The 12,644-nt window shown below is 43.3% G+C and overlaps 1 protein-coding gene across 5 annotated transcripts in view; it reads right to left on the bottom strand.

The window, feature by feature from the left end:
- The window catches only part of OSMR (oncostatin M receptor), a 72,997-nt gene that overhangs the window by 6,982 nt on the left and 53,371 nt on the right, over positions 1–12,644 (bottom strand). For 4 of the 5 annotated variants that reach the window (XM_008262129.4, XM_017344693.3, XM_070056660.1 and 1 more), the window contains 5 exons: positions 11,227–11,452; positions 8,404–8,589; positions 6,965–7,069; positions 559–732; positions 21–188 (listed from right to left, as the gene is read on the bottom strand). In XM_008262129.4, coding sequence (XP_008260351.2) covers positions 21–188; positions 559–732; positions 6,965–7,069; positions 8,404–8,589; positions 11,227–11,452 — 859 coding nt within the window. The remainder of the gene's footprint in view (positions 1–20; positions 189–558; positions 733–6,964; positions 7,070–8,403; positions 8,590–11,226; positions 11,453–12,644) is intronic. The other variant, XM_051853801.2, reaches the window with a different exon arrangement.

Raw genomic sequence — 12,644 nt, 5'->3', positions numbered from 1 at the left:
TTGATCAGGGACAGACTCACGGTGTTCATCCTGAGTTGTGATGTTTATGAAAGTGCCATTGGGGCCTTCCCCAACGCTTGTATACGGAGTGACGAGGAACTCATACAAGGATTCTGGCTGTAGGTTTTCTGCAACGAACATCTTCTTTTCTGGGTTGTCAATTTTGTATTTGCAACATACTGAATCATCTGTGGTTTAAAAAAATTTAAGAGTACAGCAGAGATCTATCAGCATCTCTTAATGAACCAAAAATCAGTGTCCCAGAGACACTGGTAAAATTTTCAGGAGATGGCACAGTAAGCAAAAACCAAAAGCAAACCAAAACCCCACCCAACGAGGGAGGCTGGTGATACAGAGAGGACACATGGAAATGCAGGTAAGAGCTTGCCAGGAGACTTAGGAAAGGATCTTGTTTTCCTTAATTCTAAGTGGTAGGTTTTCTTAGGTTGAAGGTGCTTTGAGTTCTAAAAATACCAAGCCACACTGATGTTTTATGTAAGTTAAAACACTTCAAATAATGAGGTCTTGAGAGAGTAAACAAGCAAAAATAAACGTCACCTGAATGCGTTCTCTCTCCAAATCCTGGGTGGCACTGCATTGCCTTGGACTTGAGATAGACGTGGTAGCCAAGTATAAAACTGGGCTGGGATTCTGTGGAATAATCCTCCCAGCTCAGAGTGAAGGAGTGGGATGTCAAGTTTTTTATGGTCACTTGAGGATTGTATGAAGGAGCTAGGAAAGGAAGTTGGGATAAGAAAAATCATGATCTCTAAATAGCAACATTCAAGGAAATTGAAAGTACAGCCATAGCCAGCTCTAGAGGCTGTCACAGCTTATGCCAAACAAAGAAGTTTTATCTGTTTCCCTAGGGCTTATGCTTTGGCTTAGCTGGGAGATTTGGGAAGGAGTGGAACAAGCCTTGCCTTTCACAGCTGACAAAATGAATGCCCAGGGACCAAGCGTTCAGGTCAGGACACTGTCCCACGGGGCCTGCACTGTGGCTAAGCAGGTAAAGCCTCCACCTGCAGTGCCAGCATCTCATATAGACTCTGGTTCGAGTCCCAGCTGCTCCACTCCCAATCCAGCTCTCTGCTATGGCCTGGGAAAGCAATTGAAGATGGCCCAAGTCAGGGTGGGAGACCCAGAAGAAGCTCCTGGCTGCAGATCAGCGCAGCTCCAGCCATTGTGGCCATTTGGGGAGTCAACCAGCGGATGGAAGATCTCCCTCTCCCATTCTCTCTGTAACTATTTCTGATAAAGAAATGAATCTTTAAAAAAAAAAAAAAGACACGTTCACACCTGAGTGTTTAGGTTCGTTTCCAGGCCGTGTCACAATTCCAGCTTCCTACTAATGTAGATCCTGGAGGGCAGCAATGATGGTCAAATATTGGGTGCCTGCCTCCAGCCCCTGTAGTTGCAGGCATTTGGGGAATAAACCAGTGGATGGGAATCTTTCAGCCTTCCAGATAAAATCAATAAAAAGAGATGCCCAGAGAAATTAAAGTTTTTATAAAGGTTATACAGCAAAGAGACTAAAAGTCACCCTATACATCTTTCTATTCTTTCAAAATATTTTATTTTATGTGAGAGGCAGAGCACCCATCCATTGTTTCACTTCCAAATGCCCACAACAGCTGGGACTGAGCCAGGCCAGAGCTGGGAACTCAATACCGGTCTCCCTTGTGAGTGGCAGGGACCCAACTACCTGTTACCTCCCTGAGTACACATCAGCAGGAAACTGGACACTCAAGTGGAGCCCAGACTCAACTCCAGGCACAACAGTGTGCCAATAGGTGGATCAACTAGTAGGCTGAATATATACCCCTTAATTCTAGTCTTGAATTCTAGATCTGCTCAACCAGAGAACCTACTCAAATAAGAAGGGGAAGAAGAGAGGGTGGTGTTTGTTTAAAGACAAGGGGGAATTTGAACTCTGGTTCCCAGGGTGCGACAATGCAGTTACTTAAGGATAACTGATCAAATCTGGGTGCATTTATTCTGAAGGCTGCCCTTGGCCCACTGATGCACAAACTGTGCACACTGACCCATGCAACACACCTCCTGCCTATCTCAGGGTTGAATTTCATCATTTATTGATGAAAACCACTGTCATTTTAGATTGTCCAGCAACAGCTGACATGACCTGTGTACACAAGACACTGCAATCATAAAATACTATGGCTGAACATCACATGCATCACAAAAGCAGTTTATAGAGGGCATTGAGGAAGATCTCTCTTTTTTTACCATTGTGTCTGTAGAAAGGAATACCTGGGTATACCTAAAACATGAACTCTGGGTGTCTGCCTTTGGATAGTCAGCAGTGATTTCACCGTGTTCTTTTTCATGATATTGAAAAAAACATAAGACAACATTTTACATTGGTATGATTACAAAATCATTTAAAAACCCAGTTACTAGAATAAATGGGGAATGATTCCAAGATGCCAGAATAAGGAGGGAAAATAGTTTTTAAAAAGTGGAGAGAGTGCAGTCTTAAGGAAGAGTTAGGGAGGAAACTCCATGCAAATTAGAGGGACACTGTGGAGGACCCCAGCAGCCGACAGCCTCAGCACCAGCTTTGGAGAGTGAGGCGAGACCAGACTACAGCAGCCCCGATCAACCAGGAAAAGAAAGGCCAAGATACATTCCAAGTCTTCCCTGCTGCCATCCCAAGTCTGAAGAGAAAAAACTGTCAACCCAGAATACTGTACCCCACAAAGCTCTCATTTATGAACAAAGGTGAAATAAAGGCCTTCCGTGAAAAATAGAAATTGAAAGAATTTGTCACCACTCATCCAGCCTTACAAAGATGCTAAAGGATGTGCTACACACAGAAACATGGTCATCACTACAAAAAGAAGGTGAAGGCAGACAATCTCCCAGTAAAAAGTACGAAGTAAATCCATAGTCAACAATAGGAATACTTATGGGAAAATGGCAGGGCCAAGTTGTTACTTAGCAGTAGTCACCTTGAATGTAAATGGTCTCAACTCTGCAGTAAAAAGATAGACTGGCTGAATGGATTGAAAAAAAAAAATCTACTTGCCACCTATAAGAAACACATCTCACCAACAAAGATACAAGCAGACTGAGTGAAAGCATGGAAAAATATAGTGCATACCAAGAAAGAGCTGGTGTAGCCACCTTGTATCAGACAAAATAGATTAACACAAAAACTGTTAAGAGAGACAAAGAAGGGCACTATGTAATGATTAAAGGATCCATTTAACAGGAAGATGTAACTATTACAAATGTGTATGTACCTGATTACAGGTCACCTGGATATTTAAAATAAATGTTAATGGGTCTATAAAGGGAGACATAGACTCCCATACAGTAGTAATGGGGGGCTTGAATACCCCACTTTCAGTAAGGGACAGATCAACCAACAGAAAATCATCAAGAAAACAACAGTTAATTGACATTATAGAACAAATGGACCTAACATATCTACAGGGCTCTTTATCCTACAGTTGCAGAACACAGATTCTTCTCATAGTGCATGGAATTTTCTCTAGGATAGACCACATGCTAGCCCATACAGCAAGTCTCTGCAAATTCAAAATCTGAAATCATACCATGCATCTTCTCTCACCACAATGAAATGTAGCTGGAAATCAACAACTCAGGAATCTCTAGACCATTTGCAAACACATGGAGACTGAACAACATGCTACTGAATGAACAGTGGGTCATAGAAAAATCAAAAGAGAAATCAAAAAACTTCTGGAAACAAATGAGGGTGACAGTACAACATACCAAAACTTATGGGATACAGCAAAAGCAGTGTTAAGAGGAAAGTTTATAGCAATTGGTGCCTACATCAAGAAATAGTGAAGACACCAAATAAATGAGCTATCAATGCATCTCAGGGACCTAGAAAAACAACAGCAAACTGAACCCAAAATTAATAGGAGAAAAGAAATAATTAAAATTAAGAAATAAAATCAAACCCAACAATACAAAAGATCAGCAAAATGCAGAGCTGAAATTTTGAAAAAATAAAATAAATAGGAGGGATAAGACCTGAATCAATAAAATCAGAGATGAAAAAGGAAAGGTAACAGCCACCATAAAAAGAAAGAATCATCAGAAATTACTACAAAGAGCTATACACCAACAAATTTGGAAAACCTAGCAGAAATGGATTCTTGGACACATACAACCTACCTAAGTTGAGCCAAGAAGAAATAGAACACCTAAACAGACCCATAACCAAGATGGAAATTGAATAAGTAATAAAGGCCCTCCCAACAAAGAAAAGCCCAGGACTGGATAGATTCACTGCTGAATTCTATCAGATATTTAAATAACTAACTCCAATTCTTCTCAAGCTATTCAAAACAACTGAATGGGAGGGAATCCTCCCAAATTCTATGAAGCCAGCATCACCTTAATTCCTAAACCTGAAAAAGATGCAACAGAGAAAGAACTATAGACTAATCTCCCTGATGAACACAGACACAAACATCCTCAACAAAATACTAACCAATCGAATCCAACAACACAACAGGAAGATCATTCACCGGGACCAAGTGAGATTTATCCCTGGGATACAGGGAAGGTTTAATATTCATGGATAAGTATGATACATCACATTAAAAAAACCGCAAAACAAAAACCATATGATTATCTCAATAGATGCAGAGACAGTATTTGATAAAGCACAACACCCTTTCATGATGAAAACTCTAAGCAAACTGGGTATAGAAGGAACATTCCTCAACACAATCAAGGCAATTTATGACAAACCCACGGCCAGCATCATATTAAGTGGAGAAAAGTTGGAAGCATTCCCACTGAGATCCAGAACCAGGAAAGGATGCCCATTCTCACCACTGCTGTTCAATATAGTCCTGGAAGTTTTAGCCAGAGCCATTAGGCAAGAAAAAGAAATCAAAGGGATACTAATTGGGAAGGAGGAAGTCAAACGACCTCTATTTGCAGAGACATGATTCTATATTTAGGGGACCCAAAAGACTCCACTAAGAAACTACTCATAAAAGAGTAGCAGGATATAAAATCAGCACACAAAAACCAACAGCCTTTTTATACACAGTGCCACAGCTGAGGAAGAACTGAGATCAATCCCATTCACAATAGCTACAAGAACAATCAAATACCTTGGAATAAATTTAACCAATGAGATCAAAGAACTCTACAATGAGAATTGCAGAACATTAAACAAAGAAATAGAAGATACAGAAGCAAAAAAGGAAAAATCTCCCACATTCATGGGTTGGAAGGATCAGTACCATCAAAATGTCCATATTACCAAAAGCAATTTACAGATTCAATGCAATACCAATCAAAATACCAAGGACATTGTTCTCAGACATATACAAAATGATACTGAAATTCATATGGAAACACAGAAGACCCTGAATAGCTAAAGCAATCTTATACAACAAAAACAAAGCCAGAGGCATCACAATACCAGATTTCAAGACATACTACAGGGCAGTTATAATCAAAACAGCCTCAGCCTGGTACTGGTACAAAAAAAGATGGTTAGACCAATGGAACAGAATGGAAACACCACAAATCAACCCACACATCTACAGGCAACTAATGTTTCACAAAGGAGCTAAAATCAATCCCTGGAGCAAGGACACTCCCCTTAAGCAATGGTGCTGGGAAAACTGGATTTCCACATGCAGAAGTATGAAGCAAGACCCCTACCTTACACCTTACACAAAAATCCACTCAACATGGATTAAAGATGACCCAATACCATCAAATAACTAGAGAACATTGTGGAAACCCTGGAAGACATTGGCATAGGCAAAGATTTCTTGAAAAAGACCCAAGAGGCACAGGCAATCAAAGCCAAAATTGACAAATGATATTACATCAAATTGAGAGGCTTCTTTCTGTACTACCCCCCCCCCCAAAAAAAAAAAATACTGGAAAGGGAAGAGGCAACTGACAGAATGGGAGAAATTATTTGCAAACTATACAACTGATAAATGATTAACATCCAAAATATGTAAAGAGCTCACAAAACCCAACAAGAACAAAACAAATAATCTAGTGAAGAAATGAGCAAAGGACTTAGACATTTTTCAAAAGAGGCAATCCAAATGACCAATAGACACATAGAAAAATGCTCAGGATCACTAGCTCTCAGGGAAATGCAGGTACCCTAATCCACTGCTGGTGGGAACATAAACTGGTCTGACCACTGTGGAAGATAGTATGGAGAGATCTCAGAAATCTGAATACAGAGCTACCATGTCAGCCATCCCACTCCTGAGAATTTACCCAAGGGAAGTCAAATTAGCATATGAAACAGTTATCTATACCCCCATGTTTATTACAGCTTAATTCACAATAGCTAAGATACATCAGCTGAAGATGGGTTAAAGAAATTGTGGGATACATACACCAAGGAATACTACACAGCAGTTAAAAAAACTGTAATTTGCAACAAAATGGATCGAACTGGAAAACATCATACTTACTGAAATAAGCCAGTCCCAAAAGGACAAAAGTATATGTTCTCCCTGATCTGTAGTAATTAACAGAGCACTTAAAAGGTAATCTATAGAAGTGAAATTGACACTTTGAGAAGCAATGACTTTGAACAGCTCTTGGCTGTTGAACAGTTCTTTTTTTCATACTATTCAACTCTTTACTTAGAATACAGTTAATTTTATGTGTATAAAGCTAATTGAAAATAGATGTTTGTAAAAAAATAAGAGTGGGAATAGGAAAGAGAGGGATGAAGAAGAAGGGTGGGAGGGCAGGTACAGTGGGAAGAATCACTATGTTTCTAAAGTTGTATTTATAAAATCCATGAAGTTTATATACCTTCAATAAAAGGTTTATGGGGAAGAAAAAAAAAGAAATGGGACACTCAAAATTAGGTAAGGTGTTGAAATCTTCCTTACCCCAATCTTGATGTCTATGCATTGTTCAGAACAAGCTGCACGGGGGTACATAAAGTGCTTCAACTCACCCAATTCCTGGCAGTATCCTGTTTTTTTCGCTAGTAAATAAGCAATCCTTTTTGTAGACAGTCCGTAAATTCTGAAGCTGTATCGGACTCCCGGTTCAAAAGAATCTAGAGAAGAACGGTCAACAGACTCTCAGTGACAGAATGGCATTCTCATCAAATCTGAAAAGCCCAAGAGTGGAAGAGCAACCTGTGTTCCCTTAGGCATTTCCTTTGTGAGATTTCTTCACTTCCTCCCCGCCTTCTGTCTTCCTTCCAGTAAGCGCTGGGGTCCCGCCAGGTTGCAAGCACCTGACTGAGTGGTCTTGTCTCCAGCAAAAAGCTCACGTGGCTTTCCCTCCATGGCATCCTCTTGCTAAGGGCTCTCAAACATGTCCTTATCCACAGACATGAGACTGAGTAGAGAATCCAATCAGAGCCCTAAAACCAGTTTAGACCCCTCACTTAGCTCCAGATCCCCTTCCTTCATATTAAAGTAAAAGGTCGGTTAGGGCCGGCACCATGGCACAGTAGGTTAATCCTCCGCCTGTGGCACCAGCATCCCATATGGGTGCGGGTTCCAGTCCCTGCTGCTCCTCTTCCAATCCAGCTCTCTGCCATGGCCTGAGAAGGCAGTGGAAGATGGCCCAAGTCCCTGGGCCCCAGCACCAGCGTGGGAAACCTGGAAGAAGCTCCAGGCTCCAGGCTTTGGATCAGCCCAGCTCTGGCTGTTGTGGCCATTTGTGGAGTGAACCAGTGGATGAAAACCTCCGTCTCTCTCTCTGCCTCTGCTCAATTAAAAAAATATATACAGAAAGTGAGAAATCTCCCAAGATTTGCTTCTCTTCCTCACCTCTGCACAAACCTGCGTCTTCACTAGCTGCCTCTAAAACCCACCCCAGCTGAAACAGGCAGGGGTCTCCACGACCCTGGGGCCAGTGCAACTCCTACACTTTTCCCTGGGTCCTGTGGGTGGCGCCACCCACCCCTCCTGCCCAAGTTGCAAACTTGGGCTTCTTTGATTTGGCTCAACTAAAACCTTTGAATGACAAACCCAGTGTAGGTGGTGAGCACTCAAGACCTGTATGTTCTAGATGAAATGGAAGGAGTTGATCGACTCCCATCCATCAACTCTTAAGTCCTGAAGACATCACCCAAGTCATGTGCTTTTCTGCTCTTATTTTGCGTTTTTTACTTCTCTGCTTTTGTAAATGCTCCCTGGACAGTTGTTAAAATGCCCCTCTTCCACTGACTCAAGACCACTAATTCAGATGAACCAAATTCATGAAAATCTTGAAGGTCACATCTGAGAAGTTCCAGTTGTATAAAAATGTGTTCAAACACCCATGTTGGATTTGGAATTTCAAAACTATTGGCTTAGCACGAAGGGTCTGTGAGGTAGTCTGGAAATCCTAGTTGTACTTGCCGCAAGGTGGGTTTAGCCAGAGGGTAATTCTACTTACCTGAGCTGATGACTGTGCTTGTAGTGTTGGGACCCACGTGCTTCCACTGGAAATCACAGGAAGTGTCCCGGGGATGTGCACACCAGTCCACCACGTAGCCAGCAACATCTCCAGACTTTGGTTTCCAAGACAGAGGGAATCCACCATCTGTCCCTGTAATCCTTTCTTCTTTAACATTTTCTGTACCTAAACAAGTAGAGAGATGCTTCAGATTTAATTAATTGTGTATTTTCTAAAGTGGGCAACTGAAAAATAGACATCCACAAGCAACGTATTTACCAGGTAAGAGGCCCACAACTCGGAGTGACGGGGCTTCAGTGGGGACTGCTGTCAGGGGTGTGTTCCTGCCTCATGTCCCAGCAGCTGTTCACCCCTGGCACATGCCCCTCCTCCCGACCTGCTGTGACCAGGCTGGGGTCAGCAACCACCCAGAAGGGCCAGCCCAGCCACGGAGACCCTCGCACTCCAGGTATTTTTACAGGGTTTATAAAACAAATAGACAAAAAACAGTATACATTATGTAACAGAGACTTTGTGGTGTGAGCTACAAAGCCTAAAATGTTTCCTATCCTTTAACCAAAAACAAAACAAAAAAAAGTTACCAACCCCTGACCTAGATAGCTGATTTTTTTTTTTTTTTTGACAGGCAGAGTTAGACAGTGAGAGAGAGAGACAGAGAGAAAGGTCTTCCTTCCGTTGGTTCACCCCCTAAATGGCTGCTATGGCCGGCGCACCGCACTGATCCGAAGGCAGGAGCCAGGTGCTTCCTCCTGGTCGCCAATGGAGTGCAGGGCCCAAGCACTTGGGCCATCCTCCACTGTACTCCCGGGCCACAGCAGAGAGCTGGACTGGAAGAGAAGCGACCGGGACTAGAACCCGGGGTACCAGCGCCGCAGGCGGAGGATTAGCTGATTCTTGACCTATTTTCAGAAACTGTCTTACAAGAGGGACTCATGCAGCTCAGTTCCTTCTGTCCTTAGAACTAAGTGCTGCTTCTGTGGTGCTGGGGTGGGGCTGAGTCGAGGTCAGGGAGAGAAGCAATGCAGACGTGCACTCGGATGATGACGGAGGAGCCATCTCCACACACGTTCTGTGCTAACATCTGCTAAGTGAGGAGGCTGACCTCAGGAAACTGCAGTTCTGCTACCTTCAGACAGGGCCACACCTTGACTCCAGGCCGGAAAATGCATCCTGTTTCACACACAAACACTCAAAACCATTTTTGTTGCTTCTCTGCCGTTCAGATTTCACTGGCATCCTGTGTTACCTCTGGCAGTCCTCATTACAACTGAATATGGGTGAACGCACAGTGGGTTAATTTTGCTAGGACACCAAATTCTGCAGCTGGGGGCACCCTAAGGAATGTGTAGCTCTAGGTATAAGGTCAAAGCCCAAGTAGGCTTCGCGTGTCTTTTCTATACGGCTTCCTTAACTTCCACCATCAAACACATCCACCTTAGACTGAGTCAGTTTTTCCCTTTGTTTATTCGTGTTCCATATTAACTCCAGACTTGGGGCTAAGCCTCCTAGCAAGCTGCTGCTTTCATACTACAAGTAAGTTTTGAGGGACAGAGGCAGAAATAAGGGTCAGGAATTTTTCTTTTTTAGTCATTCACACTGTAGTGTAAATTGGCTCAACCTTATTGATTTTTCTCATAGCCCATGAGTACTTTTATACTCGCTAGTAATTTAAGAACGTGGCCCGTGTAAGGAAGGCTAGAGAGCCTTGCATAAGAAGGTCTGGGGCTGTGAAGACAGAACATGAGGAGAGAGGGTTTAGTAGGAACCCAGAGACACAGAAGGCTCCCAAGCAGAGAGTAGCACTTTGGGCTGGCCCTTATGCCAGGCCATCTTCTGTGAGCCTCCCAGCTCTCCCAGGCCAAGTGTCATGGCTACTTTTCATGCTCTGGTCCTAACTACGTCAGCATAAAATGGTTCTCCTCCTCCTCTAACGTAGTTCTGCACAAAGCAAAAGTTAAACTGAACAACCCCCGAGTTTTTCTTGGGGCCCAATACTAATTTATTTTCTGTATCCTAACTTCTTTTCCTGATACATGCTGGATATTTTCGTTAAAAAATAAGAACCAAAAAATCCAGTTCACTTAGCCCAAATTTCAGCTTGAATAACATGTATAGTCCAACCTGCCATAACCTCCTAAGAAGGAGCAAAAGGCTGACACTATTACAAGGCCCACGAATGACCTTCGGATGCCAACCGCTAAGTACATTATGCCCACTTGTGCGTCATCTCCTAGCTTGTGACCGTGGGGGTTACTATATCCAGTCTCTGCCACTCTGCCAAGAAGGAAATTAATACCACTATTGATTTGGCCTGTGAGGTCATTTCCACCTTGTTTGCTCTTTTGTAAGCTAAGAGATTAGCCAGTTCTTTTATCCTACCAAGTTGGCAAAGTACTTCTTCAATGACGGTGCCAATTTCTAAGCATTCTGGGAATGTTCATGAGTTCTTTATTGGTGGCAAAGACTGGCAAGACTTCTTACAACGTAGTAAATGCAACTCATGTTTCACAAACCACAAAGCATGACCAGCGAGGGCTGTGTGTTAGGGTTGCATTTACTTGAATGAATGCGAGGTAATTTCCAAAGCATGCTGAGGAGTTAATATCTGAGCCATGGCTGAGTCTCCATTGTTACACTGTGAGGGGACAGTCCCACTGAAACGTGTCAACACACCTGATCCAAAAGAAAATAACTAACGGTGTTTGCCCGTCAGGCATTTTGCATTCCTAGTTATCTACCACTACTGAATCACAGCATCAACGTTTTCCTAGAGAATGGAAACAAAACCCATCACAAACTCACCATTTCCGGGGTCTCCAGCGACAGCCACAATCGAGGCGGGGGAGGTGCCCATACTGTTATTGGCTGTGACGTGGATTCGGTAAGAACATCGTGGGTCAAGCATTAGTTCTTGCTGAGTGGCCGGTGCAGGGATGGAGAGGAGCTGTAACCTGGATGCTGAGTCTAGGTTTTCTATAACTACATTATAGAACAGGATCTTTCCATTGGCTTGGTGTTTGGATAGTGGCTGAAAAACACGTGGATAACTGTTTCAAAATGGACTTGACATTGAAAAGTTTGTATAATTACATTTTCATTTTTCCCATCCCTTAGCTGCATAACATAATACACACCAGACATTTTTTAACAATTAGCGAAAATAACCCTGTACACTGTGCCTAAACCACGTGTTCTCGTCTCAGTGGAGTGGAGAAGGGCAGCATTTACTGTGACCAAAGAGGGGTCAAGTTAGGCATCAGGAGAATGGGGGACTCTTTAGCCTTAGGGGTCCCAGGAGAAGACAGATAGGTAGACACAACACCTCCTGAAACACAATTGGGAGGAGCCTGGGTCCTGGCCCCACCCCTCCTCCTGCTCCCTCTCCCTGTGCCCTCCTCCTACACAGAGCTCACATTCCTTCTTCCAGATTCTCAACCCTGGAGGCTGCAGAGCAGTTCCCGCCCACACAGTCCCACGCCCACTGCCACACTGTTCCTAGACCTGCCTCCCTGGGACAGGCTGTGCCTCCCTAGACCTCAGACAGGGCTGGAAGTGGCTGCGCCTGGGGTATGGGCACAACCTGGACACAGAGACTGCCTTGTGACCCATGTATGTGCACAGAAGTCCTGTGGACCATGCCACCCTAGAATTGGGCAGAAAAGTGGGGTGAGCTGTGGAGGAGGCCACAAAACTAAAGACTTCAAGAGCTCTGAATGCAAACTTGGCCTGCCAAGTCATCATGTTCAAGGGTATCAGGCAAGAAGGAAAGACAAAGAAAATTTCTAGCTATTTTTTAGTTTGATCCATAACTCTCAACTATAAATGAGTGACTTAATATTCATAATTATGTGTGATAAAGAATGACATTTATTCTTTATATAAATATGTGAATATTCGTGGTATGTGTTTAGTTCTTCATATATTCCCTTTCCCTAGGCCCTACAAAAGTTAGATTTGGGGGCCGGTGCAGTGGCATTGTGGGCTAAGCCTCTGCCTGCAGCACCAACATCCCAAATAGGCAGTAGTTGTGTCGCGGCTGCTCCTCTTCAGATCCAGCTCCCTGCTTATGGCCTGGGAAAGCAGTGGAAGATGACCCAAATGCTTGGGCCCCTGCACCCGCATGGAAGACACAGAAGAAGCTCCTGGCTTCAAATCTGGGTAGCTCCCAGGTCTGGCCATTAAAGCCATTTGGGGAGTGACTCAGCAAATGGAAGACCTTT

This window comes from Oryctolagus cuniculus, chromosome 14 (genome assembly GCF_964237555.1).
Source record: "Oryctolagus cuniculus chromosome 14, mOryCun1.1, whole genome shotgun sequence".
Classification (NCBI taxonomy): Eukaryota; Metazoa; Chordata; class Mammalia; order Lagomorpha; family Leporidae; genus Oryctolagus; species Oryctolagus cuniculus.
The sequence above is the reverse complement of the archived record's forward strand: the minus strand, read 5'-3'. Positions and strand labels throughout refer to the sequence as shown.